A 22,670-nucleotide genomic window follows, 5' to 3' on the forward strand; every position below is an offset into this window, starting at 1 on the left:
TATCCAGAATTCCCTACATCAGGGCTTTCTTGTACCAAGGTGCTGACCCTCCAGCCCTCTGGACAATTGGGAGGCGCCTGGGGCATCATAATTCACAGCTGGAACCCCTGGTTTAGAGCAGCTTAGTCCCTCACGCCACCGAGCCATAAAGACATCATCTTCTACATGTGCCGTGACATGGAAGAGGCAGGGGAAAAGCACTGCCATAGAAATATCACAGCAGAGCACTAGATTGATTGTTAAGGAAATGTAAGAATGCCCATAGAAGTTCTACCTTTTTTGTTGTCTTAGGTCTAGAATTTTGTTATATGCAGTACTTTGAAAACAAGTAATCCACATATCTAAAGATCTGTCCTGAAGAGGAACAAAAATGAATATACAAAGACATTAATGTTGGATAAAAAAAAAAGACATTAGTGTTGGGATTGCAGTGAAAAAATCATAAACATCTTAAAAGTAGCAAAATAGATAGGTTATAATTCCATACTATGAAACATTATGCATCTCTTTAGAAAGGCATTTTCTAAAAAGAATCATTTACACTGTAAAGTGGGAAAAGCAGGGGGCAAAATTGGATACAAAGTACCAAGTTTGTAAATCACTCTTAGGCAGCACACTCAGAAAATAAAATCAGACTATACACACAAAATGATAATGGATTTGTTTCTGCGAGATAGGATTTGTTTCTGGGAGATAGGAATCTAGTAGTAGATTCCTATCTACTTTTTTCAAAAACTTTTACTTTTTTAAACCAAAAAATATAAATAAATAAATAAGATTTATAGAATGGCAGATTTTAAATGTTGGATTGACTGCATTCCAGAAATCTTAAGAAAATGTGTCTGGAGTGATCATTGCATTTCTACTCTATGTGCCTATAAACTACACGATTGGGAACACAATATAGATGTTTTTAATGTTTTTTTAAATTAAAAGATATAAAACATTTCAAAATACTCTCTTTTTATGCAGGCGAATGACAAAATGAAACGACCAACAGCCCCGTCCAATGTCATCTGGTGATGATTTGAATAGAAATAAACTGTGCATAACCAGAGTGTCCCCATGAAAAGACCTAGAAAGGGCACTGTGTTGAAATTCTGTGCTTGTTAGGATGGCCCACTAGTAGAGTAGAGCTGGTTCTGCATCATCCCCAAAAGCAGAAATGCTAAAAGGCAGCAGAGAAGGGAAGCAGGTGTTTTCCCTAGTCTTGGAGTTTATTAATCAAGTGCAATAAGCACGTTTCAATCTCCTGTAATGCTTATATTTAAATGTTTTAAAACATTAAAAAATTTGAACTATTCTGCTTAGTAAGAAATCATCCCAGAATCATTAGAGGAAACCAAGAAAAGAGACACCAGGGAGTATCTTTAGAGCCTGGCAGCGTCTGGCAGGAGGCAAAAGTTCAGTGACTGTTAGACAGCAGCATGGATGAACGCACCCAGAAACCCTCGGTTTACACACAAGTAGGTTCCATGAGAGGAACCCTCTTTCAGCAACGTTCTTCAAGGAAGAGAACTGAGAGAGTCAAAGCTTCTAATCCCTGCTGACAACCTGGCTACTAATTTGTGTTAATTATCAATAAATAACATTAGGCAAAATTCAGTAACAGGTCATTTTGGCAACTCAAAGCACTGATTTCCTACAGCTTAATCTAGTATTTTCATCAAAAGGAGTAAACAACAGCTTTTGAATTCATATCACTCATTAACAATGAGTGTGTCCTGGGTGTACCTTTTCTTCTTCCATCACCAAGTTTTTAGAGTCAATCCCCCACTTCCTAGGCTCACGCTTAGTTTCTTTGGGAAGGTACGTGAGAACTTAGGCGGCCAGTTTTTTGCTTTCGCAAATTACAAGCAATCCAAAAAGCTTAACGCAGCTTCTGGAAAGGCACTGGGTGTCTCTCAGCACCTGGAAAGCACCTCTCTCACTCCGCAGCAGATTAGTATGACAGCTCCACACACTCTATGATAAAAACGAATGTGACAAGCACAATTACCTAAAGTAAATTCACTCTTCCTGCCACACATACACACACACAAATCTAAATTTTAGAGATAGAATTGAAAAAAAAAGTCCGAAATCAAAATTTTAAAGTTCAAATGTTTTTAACTAGCATTTTTTTTCTAATGGATATTTAGCTTACAAATCTTTCCTTTTAGACTAAACCAGTTTCCAAGGGTAGCAGATAAAGAATGTGACAAATAACAAGTGGCCTTCAAATAGAAATATACTACCAAAAAATATATAAAACACGGAATCCAGGTGAAAAGGACATTTAGCAGTGTCCAGAAATACTGAAAAAGCAGTGGAATTTTCGCAGGCATCTGAATTTTGCAAGGGAATTTTAAGTGAGTAACAAGCAAACAGTCAAAATGAAATCTAGTTGGGGAAAGTGACAGACCCTGACTTCTACCTATCAAGATTTATGGAAGTAAAGGGTCTTTAGGAAAAAAAAATGGACAAGCATATGCTAGTTCTATGTGGCTGCTTGGATTCTTCTGTAACAAAAGTGTTCAATTCATATAGTTTGTTATGTTAAAGTAATCATTTTCATTTGAGACCTCAGGTCAGTTGTTTATTCATTTCCAATTAGCCCAAGATGATGTGCCTTTTCTTAAAAAAAATAAAATGCAAATAGTCTTCAGTCTAAAATATGGTCTGTATAATATTTTAGAAGGTCAAAGTATTGTAAAAATAAAAAACAACAGAGTGCCAATGGTGGCCAGCAGACTTCCAAGATGGTCCACAAGAACCCCACCCTGGGGAGTACATAGTGTAATTCCCGACTTGAGTGTGGACATGAATACAGTGGGAATTCCCATGATTAGGTTACTCATCAGTTGACTTTTAATTAAGCAAATGGCAGATTATCCTGGGTGGGCCTGACCCAATCAGGTGAGTCCTTAAAAGAGGGATTGGGCCCCTCCTGAGGTCCGTTGGCTTTGAAGATGTAAGCTACTATCAGAGGGCCACAGAACTAGAACCTGAGTCAGACGCTGCCAATAAAGTGGGCACTGTCAGTGACAAAGCAGGAAACTCCGCTGTACGGCAAGCAAGAAAATGGGGACCTCAGTTCGATGACCCCAAGGAACTGGATTCTGCCCACACCATGTGAACCTGGATGAGGACTCCAGACCTCATAAGAGACCCCAGCCCAGCTGAAAACTTGGTTTCAGCCTAGCACGATCTGAGCAGAGAACCTGGCCACGCCTTGCTGGGCTTCTGACCTGCAGAACTGGGGCTAACAAACGGGAGTTATTTTAAGCCACCACATTTCTGGTAATTTGTGGAGCAATAGGAAACTAACATACTAATGTTCTAGACACTGGGAATCAATGGTTAAGAGCGTATTCCAGATTTCCAGTTTAAGGTGGCAGAGCATTCTATTTCTTCTCTTGAAAATCCAAAACAGGGAAAGGGGGAAAAAGTTAAAAAGCAGCCCCATTTTCAATGCAAATAAAGAGGTATTAACTATAAACCACACTATGGTGTATGAAGATGGATGGTGCGGGGAGTGATAAATCATGCCTTAGCAGAGGAGGAATCAGACCTCACAGCCTGGAGAGCTCGTGCAACCTACAATGATTTCTCACTGGAAAGTGGGTGACAACGGGGTGAGTACCAGGGGTACTGGCTGTTTCAGTTGTACACAGACGCGTCTTTCAGCTCCGTCCTGAGCAGACTCGGTGACAAGAGGCAAAGAGGAGGGAGGAGGAATGTTCCCAGAAATGATAGCTGGGGGACTGCGTGCATGATAAAACCGCCAGTCTTCCCATCCAGCCAACTTTAAAATAAGAGCAACAGTATTTCTCAGGCTGGAAGTGCAAAGTCCCTCCTCTGGAGAAATAGATTCTTGAAGTAAAAGACCTATAGATATCAGCAATGGTCATCTACTAGTTTTCACCATGTCCTAAGAGGCACTTTATAAATCCATGAGAGGCCACACTTGTTTCCCCTCTTGTCTTCGACCTTCTTAACCTTGGGGCCTTTATACTAGCTCTTCTGCCAGGAATGCTGGTGCACCAGGTGGCCCCGTGGCCTCATTCTCCCTTGTCAACTTCAGGTGTTTATTCAAATGCCAGCTTGCCATTGAGGTCTTCAGTTTTCACCTCCCATCCCCCATCCACGCCATCACTTTCCTTCCCCAATACCAATTTTTCTCCTCAGCACTCATCACTCCATACTCTGCTATGTAATATCTTATTGATTCACCACCTCCCCCTGCCACCTACCCTCCCCCCATGTAAAATCCAAGGAAACAGAGAATTTTTGTCCATACAGAACAATACTAAGTGACCAAAAAGATTTTTTGGAATAAATTAATAGTCACAAATTCTAAAAAATAAGTATAAGAAAAATTAAGGCAATTAAGAAGATGAGAAAGTTGCAAAGTAAATGGAAATAAACATCACATATTACTTAGCTCTGTGGTGAATATTTACATCATCAAAACAATGAAAACACTATGTGTGAATTAAACCAAAAAGTAAGGTGTAACTAAGGGGAGGATAATAAGAGCAATGGAGGTTTACAGGTTACATGATCTTCTGCAATTCCTAAAATTAGTGACTCAAGAAGTAACAATACATACACTTAAAAATCTGAAAGGAAAAATGAGAAAACGGCTTAAAGAGTTGTAAGTGGTTATAGCAGAGTGCCTGAGTTTGCTGTTTTTGGTTATACGTATTTTAGCTCTCTTTGATGTTTAAACTCTGTATATATATCGTTTAATAAAACAACGAAGGCATTTTACCTAAAGGGAAACTGTGTCTTTGCAAAGTTCTAAGAACGCTTGATTCTGTGTAATTCCTATCACAGTGGCTGGCACATGGTCTGTACTGAACAAATATTTGTGGGATGGAGAGATGATTTTGACTATAAACACACATGGAAGATAGCTTCTGAGTTTCACGTTAAATCCTACAGAAGTGTGTGTTCTTTGACAACAGAAAGATAGAATACTTCATAAAATGCTTTGTTTTTGATATAAATCATAGGATAAAACCATAGATGCGTTGCAATTATCGCCAAGAAATAGCAATAAAATAAAAAATGCATAAGAAAAGTTTTCTTGAAGTTTTAGTTAGAAAATACTTATTGTATAAAAGTGCTGTTTGCCCCTATACCTATAGTTTTGAGCAGTAGCATGTAGCTATACACTGCCACCTAGTGGCAACATCTGTAAGTACAGCCTAGTTTTGGCAACTGCAAAGAAACTCTTCATATTTAAGCCGAAAAAAGCTATATCCATCCTTCTATCCATCCGTCCATCCAATCCTTCTTTCTCAATTCATTAACTGAATCCTGAACAGGAGTATAAATACGGAGGAAGAACAGGCAGTAAAGCTAAAGTATTTTATTAATAATTTATTGTCAGTAAGAAAGACTGGCTAATGGTAGTTTTCAGTAAAAACCTTTACAAGACCATTGCATCACAAATATACAGACACTATAAAAACTGTGTCATGGTGGTTTTGGTTCTAAACAGTCTGCAGAAGGTCCCCATTACACTTTCCAATAATGAAAAATCTTTATAATTCTAAAATACAGCAACCCATTTAAGACATGTCCATGTACGGGATCTGTCCTCATCCTATATACAGATAGAAATGAATGATTATACTGAAATGTATTAACGAAACGTCATACTTCAGTTGAAAAGGACACAGAGTGAAACCCTGGTTATATTAAAAAATCAGGGTGCTAGGTAATGACACTAACACCACCAAAATTCGGTCAAAAACAAATGCACAAAGTATCTTGAAAATCTAGTTAAAACTATGAAAAAATCAAATCTGTACATAAAATTTACAAAAAAAAAAGACAGGAAAATTAAAATAATCAAATCTATATAAATACATGAATCATGCTAACAAGATAGTAGGACTGATTTTCGTTTCATTATTTTAACACAGACAAATGTAAATACAAAAAGATGCTCAGAAACGGCACAGCCGACGTAAACCTCACCCAAAGACAGAAGGTCAGGACGCTGGAAATGGCGACCAGGTCACAAGGCGCGGGGTTCAGTGTAGCCATGCCCGTTTCAGCTCGCCGAAAAAAGCGCTTAAGCACTGCTGCAAAGAACAATGCAGGAGATCACCGACAGAATCTCTAGGTTCATTACGGTTCAGGCACTTCGGGGGGAGTCTGAGCGTCAGACCTCCGTATGCTGTTGAGAATCGAGTGGAGGGATCGTCACCTCTTCGAAGTGGCCGTCATCCCCACTCTCGTAGTCACTCATCATGACCTCAGACTCGGCTTCACAGCACGCGGACACGTCAGAGCAGGAAGCTGTGGAGGCGTACGCGGACACGGGCATGTTCTCTACAGCGGAGGCGTCAAAGCTCCTCTGATATCCCGGAGGGTAAGGGGCGTAGGGTTCTCTGCGAGCACTGTTCTCACCAGGGCCTGCCTTTTGAGGTTCAGACATATCGGCAGGATAGAAATTGGGCAGATACTGATTCAAGTTGAACCTCTGCCGGCTTCTCGATGAAGAGCCCAGGCTCCCTGCAGCGGGCATGTCTCTGGGAGGGTGTATGGATTCAAACTGGTCACTGAATTCTGGAGGTAAGGGTGGCAGCTCGTCAGGCACGGGGAAGTCCTCTGGCGGGGGTGGGAAGTCGCTCTCGATGTCGTAGCCTCCAGGGTAATAGTCTGTATCGATGGCGTTCGGATCTGCTGAGTACAGGGGCGTCTGCTCATCAATCACCTCATAATTGGGGAACTCTTGTATATCTGGCAGAGGAACACTTGGCATCCAATCTGATGTGTCCCAGTGATACCCTTGGTAGAAAAGAAAACAGATTTCAACGTGTTTTCCTCCCAAGAGTGTGTGCCATGGAAAAAGGGCTCAGTGTATGCAACACACACAGGTGCAAAGGCATTCCCACGCACAGAGGATCAACATTCTGGAAACCCTTGGTCGCTGCTTTGAAGACATCCTCCCATCCCGAAGCACTTTTGAGAACCTCTATGAATTAGGCTCTGCTCCTAAAATGTGGACTTACAGTTTTATGTAAGCGCCTAACACTCAAGTGTTAGGCGCTTACATAAAGAAATGGAAGTTTTAACAGAAGCAGGATGCTAGCATCTAGATACATGCACTTCTCTTCAAACGATTCCAATCATCCTTTCAGCTTTCCTCTTGTAATGTAGAACCCACTGCTCTTTAGAAAGAAGAGTATTAGTTCAGTCTTAGGACATTGGTAAAGAAATTTTGTCCTTTCAGAAAGAAGTCTCTATTTAGTAAAATATTAAATGTCACTTGATCTGCACTACTTGTCGTTAAAAAAAAAATACTAATTAATGTGAGCCATTAAATAAAAGCAATCTTTAGCATGATAAAATTTAAAAAATAAATTTCCTTTATAATAACATTACAAGTTTAATATTAAAAATAGTACTATTTTTCATTAGCCCTAAGAAAAACAATGAACTATATTAATACAGTGACATATCAAAGCATGCCTCCAAATCAAACAAAATGCAATTAAACATTGAAAAATGTAACACAATTTTTGATAAACTACAATTTTTGTTACTTTAAAAAGGACTAAGGATCATTTTCAACTATATATTATAAAAGTATAATTATTTTAAAAAACCCTCCCAATTTGGGGGTAGTCCCCCACCCCCCACCCCCCCAGGATTTTTGAAATCCTTTGGCAGACGGGCGAAGGTGAGGCAGTCACGTTTAGAATGCAGGGCACAAACAACTATGCACTAGTTACTGCGCAAACACATGAAGCAAGTCAGCACTGGGTCGAACCTCCGCCAATTTGTTTTAGTGAATTATCAGTGAACAACTGGCATGCATAAGTCACCTCTTGATTTGCTGAGGTCAGGAGCAGCAAAAGACTCTTTTGGTTGCAGAGTAGAGAGAAAAGAAAACATTTGTAATTAAAAGAGAAGGACGGCTGAAAAGGCAATAAAGATAAGTACATAACACAATATAAACTGTTTATAAAGGCCCAGTCAGCCATGTACCATGCCTCTAAGCCATTATCTATGAAAATTCCAAATGGTGAGAAATTTGTGTAGCACAAATAAAATGGGACGTGGGAGTGGAGGGAAAAGATGAGTGATGACGAAGTAGGGACTGTGCCTGGAAACTCAGGATTTTACTTTCTTTCCCTTGTTTCTGGCAAGCTAATCCTGAAAACACAAAATTTTGTTAGGAGTAACTGAAAGTCTATAGGCTCTAATAAAATGTAAACTGGTAAGGAATTTAAATGATACCCTCACGTTACTGAGAAATATTATGAAAGGCTCGGTCACATCAGGTCCCTTAGGTGATAACCCTAATACAAAAGCCACAGTGACACAAGAGACACATACTTTCCAGCACAGCAAGGCCTTCACATGGCCATTAAATTCAGAGAAACCATGAATGCACTTAGACACTTATGAACAGCCAAGAGAAACTCTCTCCAAACCTTGCCCATTTTGAATACGATTTTATACCTACGTTGTCCACCTTTCCTTGGAGACACCTTAGCTGCCTGTAACCCTGAGCCCACCCATCCACTTGCTCTTTCAGGGTCCTCGTTTTGCACGCGGAACTCCAGCATGGAACAGAGAGAGTCACTGTGAATCACATGACCCTGGGCAGGTTGCTTACCCTGGCTAAGCTTCAGGCTCTTATCTTTGAAATGGGGGTGGAAATCCCTTACTTATTTGGAGGATTAAATCAGATAATGTAGGTCAAGCACTAACTGTTGGCGATCATCATGATTCTTATTATTGTGGAAGTAAGAATCATGGTGATTAGTGACTTCCTAAACAAGGCCAATGCTTTCTGTGCATTCAATGATGTTCTTGAAAAATCCTTGTGATAAAATAATTTGGAACAAAGAAGATTTGACGGTTCTCTTCTAGGAATTTAAATAAAAAACTGAAAAAACTGTGGTGATTCTAAAACATGAATAAGCCAGTATTTAGCTAACATGTATCTATAGAATTATTCTAAAAAGCCTGCTAAAAATGTAGTAGTTTCTTTTTAAAAAGAGGATTGACAATTTTTGTTACTAAATAGGCATTCAATAATTCTTAAATTTAAACTAGCTTTCAATTTTAAACTCAATTAATATTTAATATGCCCAAAATATTTTTCAATGAAAGAGATTGCAATGAAAGAACCATTCAAATTTTGCTTCTTTAAACTGTCAATATTTAAAATATTAGAATTTCATCATGGGAAAACTAAAATTCAGTAGACAAAATATAGATCACCTTCTGACTCACCAAGCAAAGACATGGTACTTCTTAGGAAAGTAAGTGTAAGGCTCATCAGTAACTGTAATTAGTAAACACGGAAACCTCACTCCTGCCCCATCCCATCAAACTTGGCTTGAAACCATCCTTCTCTCACCTAAATCTTGGCAACACATATGTCCTAGCAAAAAGGATCCCCTAAGCTTTATGTACTCTTGGTGGTCTATGCCAGGAGTTCTCAAAGTGCGATCCTTAGACCAGTAACACCAGAATTAACTGGGGGCTGGTTGGAAATGCAAATTCTCAGGGCCACATCCAGACCTCCTCAATCAGAAACCTTGGTGCTGGGGCCTAACAATTAGGGTTTTCACAAGCTCTACGGTGATCTGACTTATAGTTTGAAAATGCCTGTGCAGTTTGCATGTGATTACCTGAATTTTAGTGTATAATAAAGGGTTAATTTAATTTAAAATAATTTAAGGCAGGTATTTCCTATAATTTTGACCAGATAAAGCTTCCTATTCAATGATTTTCACTCAACCAAATATAAAAATATACCTTCTTATCATGTTCTATAATTTTCCTTGACCATATCTCAGGGAAAATCCAAAAAGGAAGAGTCAGTTATAGTTAATTATAAAAGCTGTGTGTTATTTAGTTTTTACTCCTATTCATATGAAGAGAATTTTTTATATTAAAATTTTTTTTAGATAGAATTACTTCTAACTTCTTAATATTGTGCCATGTAAAAGCAGCTGTCCAAGACCCTACAGGTGACTTCTGGCATCTGTGTAAATTCACTGTAAATGGCAAAAAGTAACAAAGACTACAGACACACATATATAACAATTTTGCAATATATCTGGATTATTAATGTACACACCTGCACAAATAAAAGTATTCAACCTCCTCAGAACCATAACATAAGGACTTTGTACAACACTACAGTAGGCAAAAGCACACAACTCCAGGGACTGTCACACAAACACTGAGCACACGCACGACTATACCTTCTTTAGTCACCGTGTCAACTACGGCATTGACAAGGTGTATTACAGTCACTATGGAAGCTTGTAAAAAGGTACAGAAGGAGTACATTAGGAAAATCTTCAGTTAGTCAGGAGACAGTGCATTAAACAGCATTTCTTTATATTATATAATTTCTACCTCTTAGTTTTAAAAATGTGACTACTTTAACATAGCTATATAATTATGTATGACCCTTGCACTCTGTTCCTTATATGTCTCAGAGATTTTTCTAATCAAGCTATATATTTGTTATTATTAATCAAAGGAACAGAGTAACCATATGATACTGTAATTTAGGAAAAAAATTTTTAGCCATAAATTTGTGTCACAATTACAATTATGAATCAAGTTATGACAAAACAATCCTTATTTTATACATCCCATGGGCAAAAGATTTCATATTCAAAGAGGCAAATACTTGCTAAGCCAATTTTCTGGGTCCATTTAATAAACTCATATTCTTCCCAGGAAAAGAAATTAAGAGCTACATAATAAGGTAAAATATGCAATATAAAAATAAAAACGGCTTTGTCTCTGTTCTACGTACTCCCACCCCAATTTTCTTGTCTTTTTGCAGACGAGTTAACAGCTGGTGAGCCAACATACAGCAGAGAAATGCAGACTGTCTTCCTGGCTGTTTCCTGTGTAAATTCCCTTTCATTTGTTTTCCCTTTCAATTGTTTTCAAGCATCTATGCCAAAATAAATAAGTATGCATGTAATAGGCAGAAGGATGGCCCTCAAAGATGTACACATCCTAATCCTGGGAACCTGTGAATATGTTACTATCCTCGGCAAAAGAGACTTTGCTAATATGATTAAGTTGAAGATCCTGAGATGAAGGGATTTTCCTCTATTATCTGTGCAGGCCCACTGTAATCACAAGGGTTCTTAAACGGGGAGCAACTTTCCCAGCTGTGGCTGGAGGGAGCTGTGACTAGAGCAGAATGGCCAGGAGGTGCACTGCTGTTGTCTTTGAGGGATGGAAGAGTTAAGCCATGAGCCAAGGAACAGGGGCAGCCTCTAGAAGCTGGAAAAGGTGCAGGAAAGGGATTCTCCCCTAGAGTCTCCAGAAAGGAGACAACCCTGCTGACATCTTAAATTTAGCCTACTGAGACAAGCATCAGATTTCTGAACTACAGAACTGTTACAAATTTATCTTGTCTTAAGCCAGTATGTAATCTATTACAACAGCCTTAGAAAACTAAAAATACAATTTAAATACACTCTTAATATAGACTTTAACTTTATGACTGATAATGATTAAAATTATGATAAAGATTAAATACTCCTGGAAAATGCATTTTTTCCCACATTGTATTATCTGGCAATTAATTTTCATAACTAATTTGACCAGAGCTTATTAAAGCTATTTAAGAGTATTAAGAATGATGTTTCAGTGAAAAAAACTAGGAAAAGAAAGAAAATGCTGACAAAATTCTGAGGTTTACGAAGAGCATTTAAGGACAAAGATATAAATTATTACATAAATCAGCAACTCTAATGTTTTAGAATTAAACCTAATGAAAGAAAGAATTCTACTTTGTTGTTGGTTTAATAAGCAGAGTTATGTCCATATACTTCATCACTAGATAATGAACACAGGTGTACCTTGATATCATATATAACATGCTTAAAGTGATTCAGGAATGAATGGAACGTACTTATGGCCATCCTTAGTTTAGAAAGGCCTCTTCAGTGTATTATGGGCTATTTACTCTGGATTCACAAACAATTCCGTTTACCCATGGCATTTTCACACAAAAAAATTACTAATTCTGACATTCAAAAATTTCCACTAAAAACTCACTTTTTTGTATTTCTGAATATTGACAGTTTTCTCTACTGGTATGTGCTCATATGGTAAAGCTGGTTATCAATGCGATTTACCCTCAGGTAAACAAAACTGGCATCAATGATCCCACCGTCAAGCCTTCTTCATTAGAAATATAATCAAACTTACTAGCAATCTCTGAAACTGTGCTCTCAGTCAGTATGCTCTGATCCAAATGGGAGCTGAGGCCGCAGGGGAGTTGGGGGAAGAGACAAATAAAACCTTGTAATACCGCAGGTGCTGCTGAGGTTGCATGTTTCAGACTATGGCTTCTCCTCTTAGGGCTGTGAGGGTGTAAGCATGTGTGTGCGCGGGGTATGCTCAAGGAAGCTGTTACAAGGGTTTTTAAAAAATCCACATAACTTCTATAATAGTCACTGTTGTGGAAAAAGGTCAAAGTGAAATTAACCAATCAGACAGATATTATCTTTCAATTAATTATATTTTCTTCCTTACTACTGATCAGTTGCTACAGTTCTAATACCTAAGTAAGCACTAAGAACATTTTAAACATTTTCCCTGGTTGGAAGTTCATGCAAGGCTGTCCAAGGTACTGTCTAACTGTGGTCCGAAGTGAAATGTGAAGACCATGTGCAACCAAACCAGGGGCACCGGGTGCGTCTACATTATTGTTCTGCGTCGCGTGAGCGGGGCTGTGGACGGCGAGCAGGGGAACCCGAGCATCTCAGATGCGCGTTCACTCACCGTTGTCGTCACACGACTCCGACTGGAACGAGCTCAGGGACTGCACTTCACACAGGCTCTCCCGGGCACTGTACGCGTGAGAGGGCTTCTCCTCCAGCGGTTTCTTGGAGAGACAGGGATCAAGATCCACGACTTTAGCTAAGAGGAGGAGACGACAGACAAACCGTTACACTCCATGAAGGCAGAGACTCTGCTTTCTTCCCTGCTGTATCCTGACGCAAAGCGAGCGTGACCCACAGACTGCCTGGGATTTGTTTAGTGAAAGAACATCAAAAGAAAAAACCAGAAACATCTGGAAAACAAAACCAAAAACCTACAAGTATAGCTTGCAGACTCACAGAATAGAAATTCACAAAAAACCTGCCAGTGGATACCATTAGACAACCTGGGGAATTAAAATTGTATTTGAAAATGGTACCTATAGCTTTTTTCAAAGCATCAAATATATGTCAGGCCACTTAAATACTGTCACTTCCTCTGGCCACGTTAGAAAAAAAATCCTACTACGCAAATGCCCTCCCAATTTTTTTGTCATAAAAGTCCCTCTAAATTTTAGTTGAGAACCCACATCAATTACAAAGATAAAATGATCTTTCCAGATTAACTGGAACACGACTAGATTCAATTCCTAAATTAAAATGACATCGCAGCCACAGTGCTCAGCCAGGGCTGGGGCATCAGGAAAAGCTTTCCAGTCGTCCCAGAGCTCTACAGAGTCTGAGCACATTCACCACTAACAAAGACTCTGCAGTTTGATCTGAACGACCAGAAACTCTGGCAGAACTTGTAATCTCTCTGTCCATCGCTCAGCTACATTTTATCAAGATTTACAAAGTCGTTCTTACTATCATAGTCGAAGTCCCAGTTCGGCTTCTGGATTGAGTCGCTGTCAGAAGGAGAGTTTGAAGGAGGCGGCGGAGGCAGGTTTGGGGCCACGCTGCAGACGGCCACGGCTTTCCGGTGTCCGTGCACAGACTCGGGGTTAAAGGTGCTGAATTCGGGGTGCTCGGGTATAGCCGATCCTTCAAAGGAGTTTCGGTCAAGGTTGTTTCTAGAGTCGCTTGGAATGCTTGGAGTGTAGGAGATAGGACGGACAGGCACCTGGGGTGGTACGTCGGAGTACATGTTCTTATTTAGCTTTGAGTCAAAATACGGTCTTTGCAAGAAAGCTGCGCTGGGTCCCAAGTGCTTGTCCTCAGGTTTGGGCTGGTGTTTCTTCTTTCGACTGATCATCTTGCGGCAGAAGACAAACAGCAGCACCAGTAGAAAGATGCCCGCTATGAAAACCACGATGCCGATCCCCTCAGCCAGGCCGATGTCCCAGGGGGTTGACACGTACTGGTTCGGGGTGACGTCCTCACAGTGCCTTCCTCTGTACTCACGGCTGCAGTTACAGTGGTAGGAGCCGTGTGTGTTCTCACAAAGGGCCCCATTTCGGCAGGGGTTGCCAGCACATTCGTCAATGTCACTCTGACACCTGCCAAGACAGCCCAGATTGAGGAGAGGCCTTTGCAACAGGAGCCAGAACGTGCCAGGCCTATGACTCTTAGAGACTAACGGCTAATTCCTCCTTAATAAGATCCACCCAAAACAGAACCAAATGTATGACACCCAAAAATACACTACTGACAGCAATAACTACACAAAAAACCTTTCGTGGAGTAATGAATCATTTGATTCCGTACTCTGTACATTTGGGAGATAAACATTATGCCAAGTCAATCTTTAACTGCCAGTTTTCTAAGGATTCAACAGATTACTAAATCAAACTCATAGGCTAAACCTCAGTTTGTCTTGATTTCTGATCCAGAAATTTAGAATGTGCATGATAAATGTATTTCAAGAGACTAGGTTAAATTTCTCAGAAAATGTTGCTGTTTGGAAAAATGACAGTTCCATAAAGCATGTAAAAAGGCTAGACAAGTCTGTCTTCTGTTTTTATATGCTTCTCCCTGTTGAAAATCTCCCTCAGACCCTCACCCTTACGGACTTGTCCGCATGCAATCCCCTCACCCCTGCCGCCCGCCTTCCCAAACGGGCATATTCTGCACCTGCGCAGATCCACCTGCCACGTCTAACCCTTCCTCTTTTGACAAAATGTATCTGCTTAACATCCCCTGTACTCACCTAGCATTACAATTTTGACTACTGAGACATTTTTGTTAAATATATTGAGTATTGTCTAGAATTAAAGTAGACTCACAAATGAAAACCATGTGACTGATGGCAAAGTTCAAGACCACAACCACTACTAGAGCAAAACCTTATGTGAATCTCTGCAGGCAGGTCGTGCTTCAAGCCTTCTAACAAGACTGATATGATGGTGAAGGCTTTTCTACATGTACAGCACTAGGCACTTACAAGTAACAAGCACTGAGTAAGACTTCACCAATTTGGTTTAAAAACTAAGGTGAAATGGCATCTGGAACTAAAAGCCACTTCTTTCAAGGTCAACAACAGGCACCTTAGTGCCTCGTTTTCTTCACCTGGAAAATAACTATCACCTCTCAGGATTATGGAAGGCTCACAGAAGATACTGAGAGAGTGGAAAAAGATTTTAGATGCTACATAAATGATGAAAAAATGTCATCACTCTCATAGATAGGTAACAACTCCATGGGTGTCTGCTTTAAAAAATACAATCTTACTCATTCTGCAGTTACTTCTGCAAGCACCCATACATTCTTTGTTCATAAATAATGTTTTTAAAGTATAGAAGCATTATATATTTAAAGCATATAATATTTGAAGCATTATAATATTATATTCATTTGCTCAGTATTTTCTTAAAGAATGAAAAGATAAATTATACAAGGAGCCATTATGAGCTCTGAATTCAAATCCTGAAGCAACATGGTCCAAATTAATGAAGTCTTGTTGCATCTGCTGATCACTGGGAAACTATAGAGAGGTGCAAATACAAATCTTGAAAGAAGCCAGTTACCTTTCTCCCCTAAAACCTGAGTCACACTGACAGACAGCACCATCCAAACTGTCAAAACATGTTCCACCATTTTTACAGGGTTCATCTTTGCAGTAGGGACTAAGCTGGCACCTAAAGAACAAGGAAAAAATAAACATAAACCTAATACTCCTACTGTAAACAAATACAGCAAAACGGTAACAAATGAATGTATTTTACACACATGATTACATTAGAAACGTTAATGTTAAAATTAACTATGAAAGCTAAGAAAAATCTACATACCTCTGACCAGTATATAATCCTCTACATTGACAAAGGAAGTCTCCATTGTCCACAATGCAGGTGCCACCGTACAGGCAGGGGTTGGAGGAACACGGGTTGACGCCCACCTCACAATAGGTCCCTATGTACAAGGGACTGCATTTGCAGTAATAACCTAAATCAGCAAAAGGGAACAAAAAGTCCTATCATTCAGTAGCTCAAAAAATAAGTCTCAGTATATTCGTTTTTACTTTTAAGTTTAGGAAGATTTAGCTCTCTAAGACCTGTAAAACCTAGTAAAATTCCCATTCCCTCTGGGTAAAAAGTTGTCTACTGCTGGTATCACCAAAACACAAAGAACTGAAGAGAGAACTCATAACCAGCTCTAGTTCACCATAATTTACGAGGGGTCCAAGGCCTTCTGGAAAACCACTCCTACTCCCACCTAGAGCGAGCAAGGCTAGCAGTCCCCTTGCTGGGCCACTGGATAAAAGGAGGCCTCAAGAAGAACTACGTGGAACCAGTTCTAACCCCCGGGTCAGTGTCCGTGTGGCCGGAGAGGAGTTCGAGGTCAGCAGTGGTTTCCTGTGGCTACTGGTGCAGAATGAGACGTGTTTGGAAACACGAAGCAGCGTGGCCGCAGCTCAGCGGGAGAGAAACTGCCCCCTCCAGCCGCTGCTGGGATGCCTTCAAAATCCCGCTCCGCTAGAGCACCACGTATGCTACTCAGATCCCATGCTGGCTGCAGGAGCTGACAAAACTGACTGAATAAAAAGAGGAAGAGCAGAAATACAGGGGGAACGTCCCCTCAAGCGCCTATGCGGGTAACGTTTAAAGAAGGCTCCCTTGTGAAGCTTACCTCCAGTGGGTGAGGGGTGGCAGGCGCCTCCGTTCTGGCAAGGGCTGCTCGAGCAGTCTTCCGTAGCTGTTAGCAAGCACCCAGGAGACACGTCCACCGATTCTTCAACGTGTGCGTAGCTCCTTGGTTTGTTATTTAAAGGGAGTTCCTGCCCATTCAGATAAATGGAGTCCATACAACCCCTGAAACCACTGCCAATCTGGGGGCTTCTTCCATGCCGTGAGCCCTGCTGACGGATGTGGCCACCAAAAAACACATGGCTATCCAGGTTGAGGGTTTTCAGCGTCCCCGGGGCTGTGCCTGATGCGGTGTGGACCTGGTCTAGAACCAACCTGGCGTAGTTTCCATTCACTTCAAGAGACACCGCGTGCCACAGCCCATCGTTGACCTGGATGCTCTGGACAGAGACGATGCCTGGGCCGCTTCCACAGTCGAATTTGTACTGCAGCCTTCCGTTGTGGATCTATGACAGAAACAATCACTGTTCACGTTACTCTCACGGAGTCTTCACACACAGTCTCGGATCATGTTTGGTGACTGAAGGAAGGAAGTAAGCCCTCGCGTTTAAGTACTACAGAACACACGCTCGTCTGTTCATTGTACAGATAATAAAAATGGACCTTTCAAGGATATCAAATTTCAACTGCGTATCCTAAAGGCGTCGTGTGACTAATAATTAACTGTACTGAACAACCAAAAATAGCATCAGCTTTTATCAGAAATCAAAAATGAATCATGCTAAAAAAAAAAAAAAAAGTAGGCAAGCTAATTATCACTTCAATCATATGTACGACCTTTCTATAAAATCCCTATAATATTACTAAGGTGTAATATCACTTAGAGTTTGAATGTAACAGTCACAGGTACCTAAAAATGTTTGTAAAAAAACAGAAGTAAATGTCTATATCACCGCAGAGCAAAAAGAGCTTTTCATTCTACAAAACTTACGTGTAAGTATCAATGAACCATTTAAATGAATAACTCAACCATTTCATTTTGCTTATTCTTTTAAACAATGGACAATCTGAACATAAAATGGAATTCATATTTTTGAAGTCTCCCACAGTCTGAGGTACAAATATGCACCAGCGCTCACCTCCAAGATGCTGTAGTCCGTCCCGCGGGCGTACATGACGACCGCGTGGGTGGAGTAGGTTCGCAGCCTCATGGTCAGCTTCATCTCTAACTTGTTTTCATTCTCCACTAGGCGATATTTCACGAAGCTGTTTCCAGTAAATGTTACGGATGAACTCCCTGTGAATCACAAAGAGGAAAAAATAAATCAGAATCAAGTTTAAGTATTTTTATAAGTGTGTCCCCACACTCCCACCCTGACTAATTCAAGTTTTGGATCTATGATTATAACATTACTAAACGCAATTCAATGGGAAATGTCTACTTGTTTAATAAACAGCACAGCACAACTGGATCTCCATTTGCAGAGAAAAAGTTAGACTACTGTATCACAGAGAAATGAATTCTAAGATAATAAAAGATCTAACTATGAAATATCCATTATAAAATTATTAGAAAGCAGTTTAGGAAAATACATAGCCTGAAGGTGGTTTGGGAAACCTTCTCAAGCAAGACATAAAACAATTCCCATTCTACAAAAAGGATGAAAATAATATCAATCCAGAGATGAAAACTGTTTTGTAAAATTATGCAGAAGTGACAAAATAAAAATTAAACAAATCAAAAGATCAATAACATACAGACAGCGTTACGCAGATGTTACTGCTCAAAATACACAAAGAGCTCCAGAGCTCCAGACATTACAGATAAGAAACAGAAAAATAATCCAGATAATCAAGCAAATAATAGGAACGGGCCAGTCACAGAAGAGGAAGTGCTAACAGGCAATGAACAAATGAAAAGACTACTTTCACAAGTAGCCAGAGAAATGGCAATTAAAATAATTAGATATCATTTCATGCTTATTAGATGGGGGGATTTGTTTTTTAATTGAAAACCTTCAATATTAGCAAAGGAATGGGGAATGAGACCTTCACACATGACTGGAAGAAACAGGAACTGGTACAACTTTTGGGAGACTAACATAATGGTGTATCTAAAAATTAAAAGTGTAGTTCACCTTTGACACAGTAAGTCCTAGTTTTACAATCTGCTGTACAGAAATGAAAGCGCCAATATGTAAGGATACACATTTAAGGATTCTTCTTGTAACACAGGAGAACATACACTGAATCTCTACACGTAAGCACCATGTTGAATAAATGATGGTATAGCCATGCTACAAAATGCTGTACAACTATTAACATGCATTAGGACTTGGCAAGATGCTCATAACAGAGGAAAAGAGGACTGTGTTAGATGTAATCACTCCTTAGTTTCTTTAAAACAAAAAAAAAAGATGTGAAAGGAAAAGGGTAATAAATCTGTACATATGGGACTGTATGTTTATATGAGCTCTGATGAGAGAGGAGGAGCATCGAACTATTAACTCGGGAGGAGTTCAAGAGGAAGAAAAAGCTACTCCTTTATTCTTTATTTGCCTCTACGTCTGACTTGTTATAATAAACATACTTTACAATACTTTTCAACTCCAACAAAGAAGAAAATAAGAAACTCTGAAAGTTACTTTTTTAAATAAAAGTACTCTTAATTATTGAACCTCTCACCTGGGCACTGGCCAAACTTGCCACCTGGACAGACGCAGGTGTATGTCTCCTCTCTGGGATCAGTGACACATTCAGATCCTTCAGGGCACAGACTGTCTTCACATCCATGATGGACAAGTGGGCATTTTCCCCCTTTGTTTAAAAAAAAAAAAAGGGCAGGGGGGAGAGCTAATTAATAGGAATTTCAAGAAAACGATCTTCGATGTATAGCCTTCAAAGGCTGTACATGAAATGACCTGCACCGCCTACTTCCACGTGTGTATGTGTGTTACCTGTGCAGAGACACACAGCTGTCCTACGGTGGCGCGGGGTCACAAAGCTCAGTCTGGCCGTGCTGTGCGTTGACATCGCACTTTCATCCACGGACACCTTTTCGTCACAGAATCTCCAGGGGCAATCCAGCCCTGCACAGAGCTTCTGGAACACGTCCAATATCCTCACACCAATGATCTCCTCAATATCCGTCACGGAAGAATTAATCTTGTGCAGAAGTTGTTTTGTTGAGACCTGGGCGCTACCTGATTTCTCTACAAAAAGCAAGATGTCCAGATGCGGATGAGGTTCGGAGGGCTGCAAGCTAACGATCTGAATGTCGTTCCTCCTCACGCCCAGGATGTTCCGCAAAGCTCGCTGGAAGTTGCGCCAATAGTCACCAACGAACTCTTCTGGGGTGAGGTTGGCAAAGCGGACGGCCATGGTCTGGTTCAACATCTCCTGCGTCACTTGTCTGATGTGCACTGTGACGTCAGCTGTGGTGGTAAATTTCCCGTCCGTTACACTGACGTTGAGGAGGTACTGCCCTACGTCCAGCTTCTTGTGGGCTATCAGCTTGCCCCCCGTGCTGGAGACAGAGAAGAGGCTGCCCATTTGGGGATCGAGGCTGTAGGTTAACGTGTCATACACATCTTGGTCTGTCGCGTGGATCTTCCCAATGACACCCCCTGAGTACTCCTCTCCAAAAGCAGTAATGAAAATCTCTAGTGGCAAAATTGCAGGAGGATAGATGCTCTCTTCAATGACTCTAATGTCAATGTATGTCAAAGATGACAACTGAGGCTTTCCATTATCTGTTACCTATGAGAAAAGGGAAAAAAAAAATCACCTTCATCTATGTCATCGTTTACAACTTCTTAATAAAAATATATTTACATTGTTCAAGCTCTAAAATATTATCAATTGTTAGATATTAGTTCTCCACGTGAGAAGTGTTATCAAGGGACAGGATAAATACTTCTTTCTAGCCCTTTCACTAATTTACGTTGAAATTTAGCTCTACCAACGTCTATGATAAAGTAACCCAATTAATAAATAAGCCCCCCACGAAGTGCCATGGGATAAAAATGAAGGTCTGACCAGAAAACCAGAAAAAGACTGTAATTCTAATTCAGTTTTGTCTTCTCATGCAATGTAAGCTGTTTACACAGGACAAGATAACCACCAAAGCAGCTCTTCTCCATGAGCCCACAACAAAATCATAAAGAAAGACTGTAATACCTTAATGTGCAGTAAGTAATGATCTTTCACTTTCCTATTTATGGCAGCTGCCGTCAGGAGGGCTCCCTGCTGGTTGACTTCAAATGCCCCCTCCTTGTTTCCACTCACAATGCTGAAGAAGAAGGGGGGGCCATTGTGGGAGGAGTCCCTGTCCGTCACTGCCAGCTGCAGCACGCTGAACCCCACGGGCTTATTTTCCTGCAAGAGTAAGAGAACCACACAACTTTCAACAAAACCCCGTCTCATATGCAAGTTTTCTATAACATGAAATTTACAGAAAACAGAGACACTACTGCTCCACTTGGAAGGAGAGAGGAGGGGGGTGGTGATGGGAAGGAGGGGAGGGAGGAGAGGGTGGGAAAGGAGGGGGCTGGAGGGGAGGGGGCATGTGAGAAGAAAGGTGTGGGGGGAGTGAGGGAGGGGTGCCAGGAGGGGTGAGGAAGGGGAGGTGTTTGGAGGAGGAGTGGGAGGGAGGAGGGAGGGCAAGAGGGGCAAGGAGGAAACGCAAGGGCAGAAGATAAGGTTAACAATCAAGCTAGCGAGAATATCTTAAACATCAAAGCACAAAAAGAAGAGATGACAGCATCTTGGAAATGCTCATCTTTTAGTATTGATAGAGACCCCTGTAATGTCACTGTTCCCATTTTTCTCAAAAGTAGTCTTTGGAAAAGAAAGATACTTCAAACGAACCACTGAGGCCAACAAAAGAGCTTATTTCAACAGGGGTGCGTTCAGTGAGGCTTGGGCCCAGGATCACCTGGATGATCAGGCTGTAGTTGCCCCTGGAGAAGACGGGGGCGTTGTCGTTGACATCAGACACGTCTATGTTCACAGTGGTCGTGGTGACTCTGGGTGGACTGCCGTTGTCCGAGGCCTGCACGGTGAGCGTGTAACCTGAAATCTTTTCGGAGAGAAGATAAAGAGAAGCGTGTCCATTTCCACAAGGCCCAAGCGCAGGGTTCAGCCTGAAGCGTACTTCTAATTACTGGAGGGGTGGATCTGAGGGCCTGCCGTTCCCCGTGTCCTGCAGGCGGGCAATTCCCTAGCCTACAAACAACTGATCTGTAAAATGTAATGTATCTGCTCAACAGAAAAAGTTACTAATAGGGATGAGAATCTCCAATGCTTCTCAGAAACGTACTTGTTCCGTTAAACTGTTCTAACTTTGAAAACCTGCAGATCTATTAACAGAAATTAAGACAGAAAAGTAATACAAATGATGAGAGAAAACATCACATATGTCGAAGGCTGCTGCTTTACTAGTGGCGGGGAAGGCAACTTTCCCTCCGGCCCCAGTGTGACTCTGAGCCAGAAGCAGACAGACAGCAAGCTGCCTCCCGCCTCGAGGGCTCTCAGCGCTCCCCTCACCCTCCCCATCCATGTCACACTTGGATTGTAGTCAACTGTCTAGATCTCCCAAGATCCTCTCTTCGGGACTTCCTACAAAAGAAGGTGAATTAAGTGAGGTGGCCTCTCTTCCAGGACAGTTTCTTTTAAGCTCTCTCTTCCAGAATGAGCAGTGAAGAGGCCAGGAAGCTGGCTGAACCCCAGAGGACGTGCTGCAGAATGTCAGTCCTGAGAGACGCTCCGACAAAAAGAGGGCGACGTAGCTTGGGAGACTCTCTTTTGCTATCTCATAATGGACGTGAGTATACTAAAGGATCTGAGAAGTGTTTCAGTCAAAAATACTAAGTTTTGTTCT

At 40.9% G+C, this 22,670-nt stretch overlaps 1 protein-coding gene across 4 annotated transcripts in view; it reads right to left on the reverse strand.

Moving 5' to 3' along the window:
• Window positions 1-5,355: 5,355 nt before the first annotated feature.
• Window positions 5,356-22,670, reverse strand: part of FAT1 (FAT atypical cadherin 1) — a 122,657-nt gene continuing 105,342 nt past the window's right edge. For 3 of the 4 annotated variants that reach the window (XM_059909631.1, XM_059909630.1, XM_059909632.1), the window contains 12 exons: window positions 21,726-21,869; window positions 20,969-21,166; window positions 19,747-20,548; window positions 19,475-19,606; window positions 17,929-18,086; window positions 16,833-17,295; window positions 15,995-16,148; window positions 15,731-15,841; window positions 13,632-14,263; window positions 12,787-12,924; window positions 7,830-7,865; window positions 5,356-6,789 (listed from right to left, as the gene is read on the reverse strand). In XM_059909631.1, the coding sequence (XP_059765614.1) occupies window positions 6,161-6,789; window positions 7,830-7,865; window positions 12,787-12,924; window positions 13,632-14,263; window positions 15,731-15,841; window positions 15,995-16,148; window positions 16,833-17,295; window positions 17,929-18,086; window positions 19,475-19,606; window positions 19,747-20,548; window positions 20,969-21,166; window positions 21,726-21,869 (3,597 nt within the window). In that variant the 3' untranslated portion in view covers window positions 5,356-6,160. The remainder of the gene's footprint in view (window positions 6,790-7,829; window positions 7,866-12,786; window positions 12,925-13,631; window positions 14,264-15,730; window positions 15,842-15,994; window positions 16,149-16,832; window positions 17,296-17,928; window positions 18,087-19,474; window positions 19,607-19,746; window positions 20,549-20,968; window positions 21,167-21,725; window positions 21,870-22,670) is intronic. The other variant, XM_059909633.1, reaches the window with a different exon arrangement.

Source organism: Balaenoptera ricei, chromosome 21 (genome assembly GCF_028023285.1).
Source record: "Balaenoptera ricei isolate mBalRic1 chromosome 21, mBalRic1.hap2, whole genome shotgun sequence".
NCBI classification, from domain to species: Eukaryota; Metazoa; Chordata; class Mammalia; order Artiodactyla; family Balaenopteridae; genus Balaenoptera; species Balaenoptera ricei.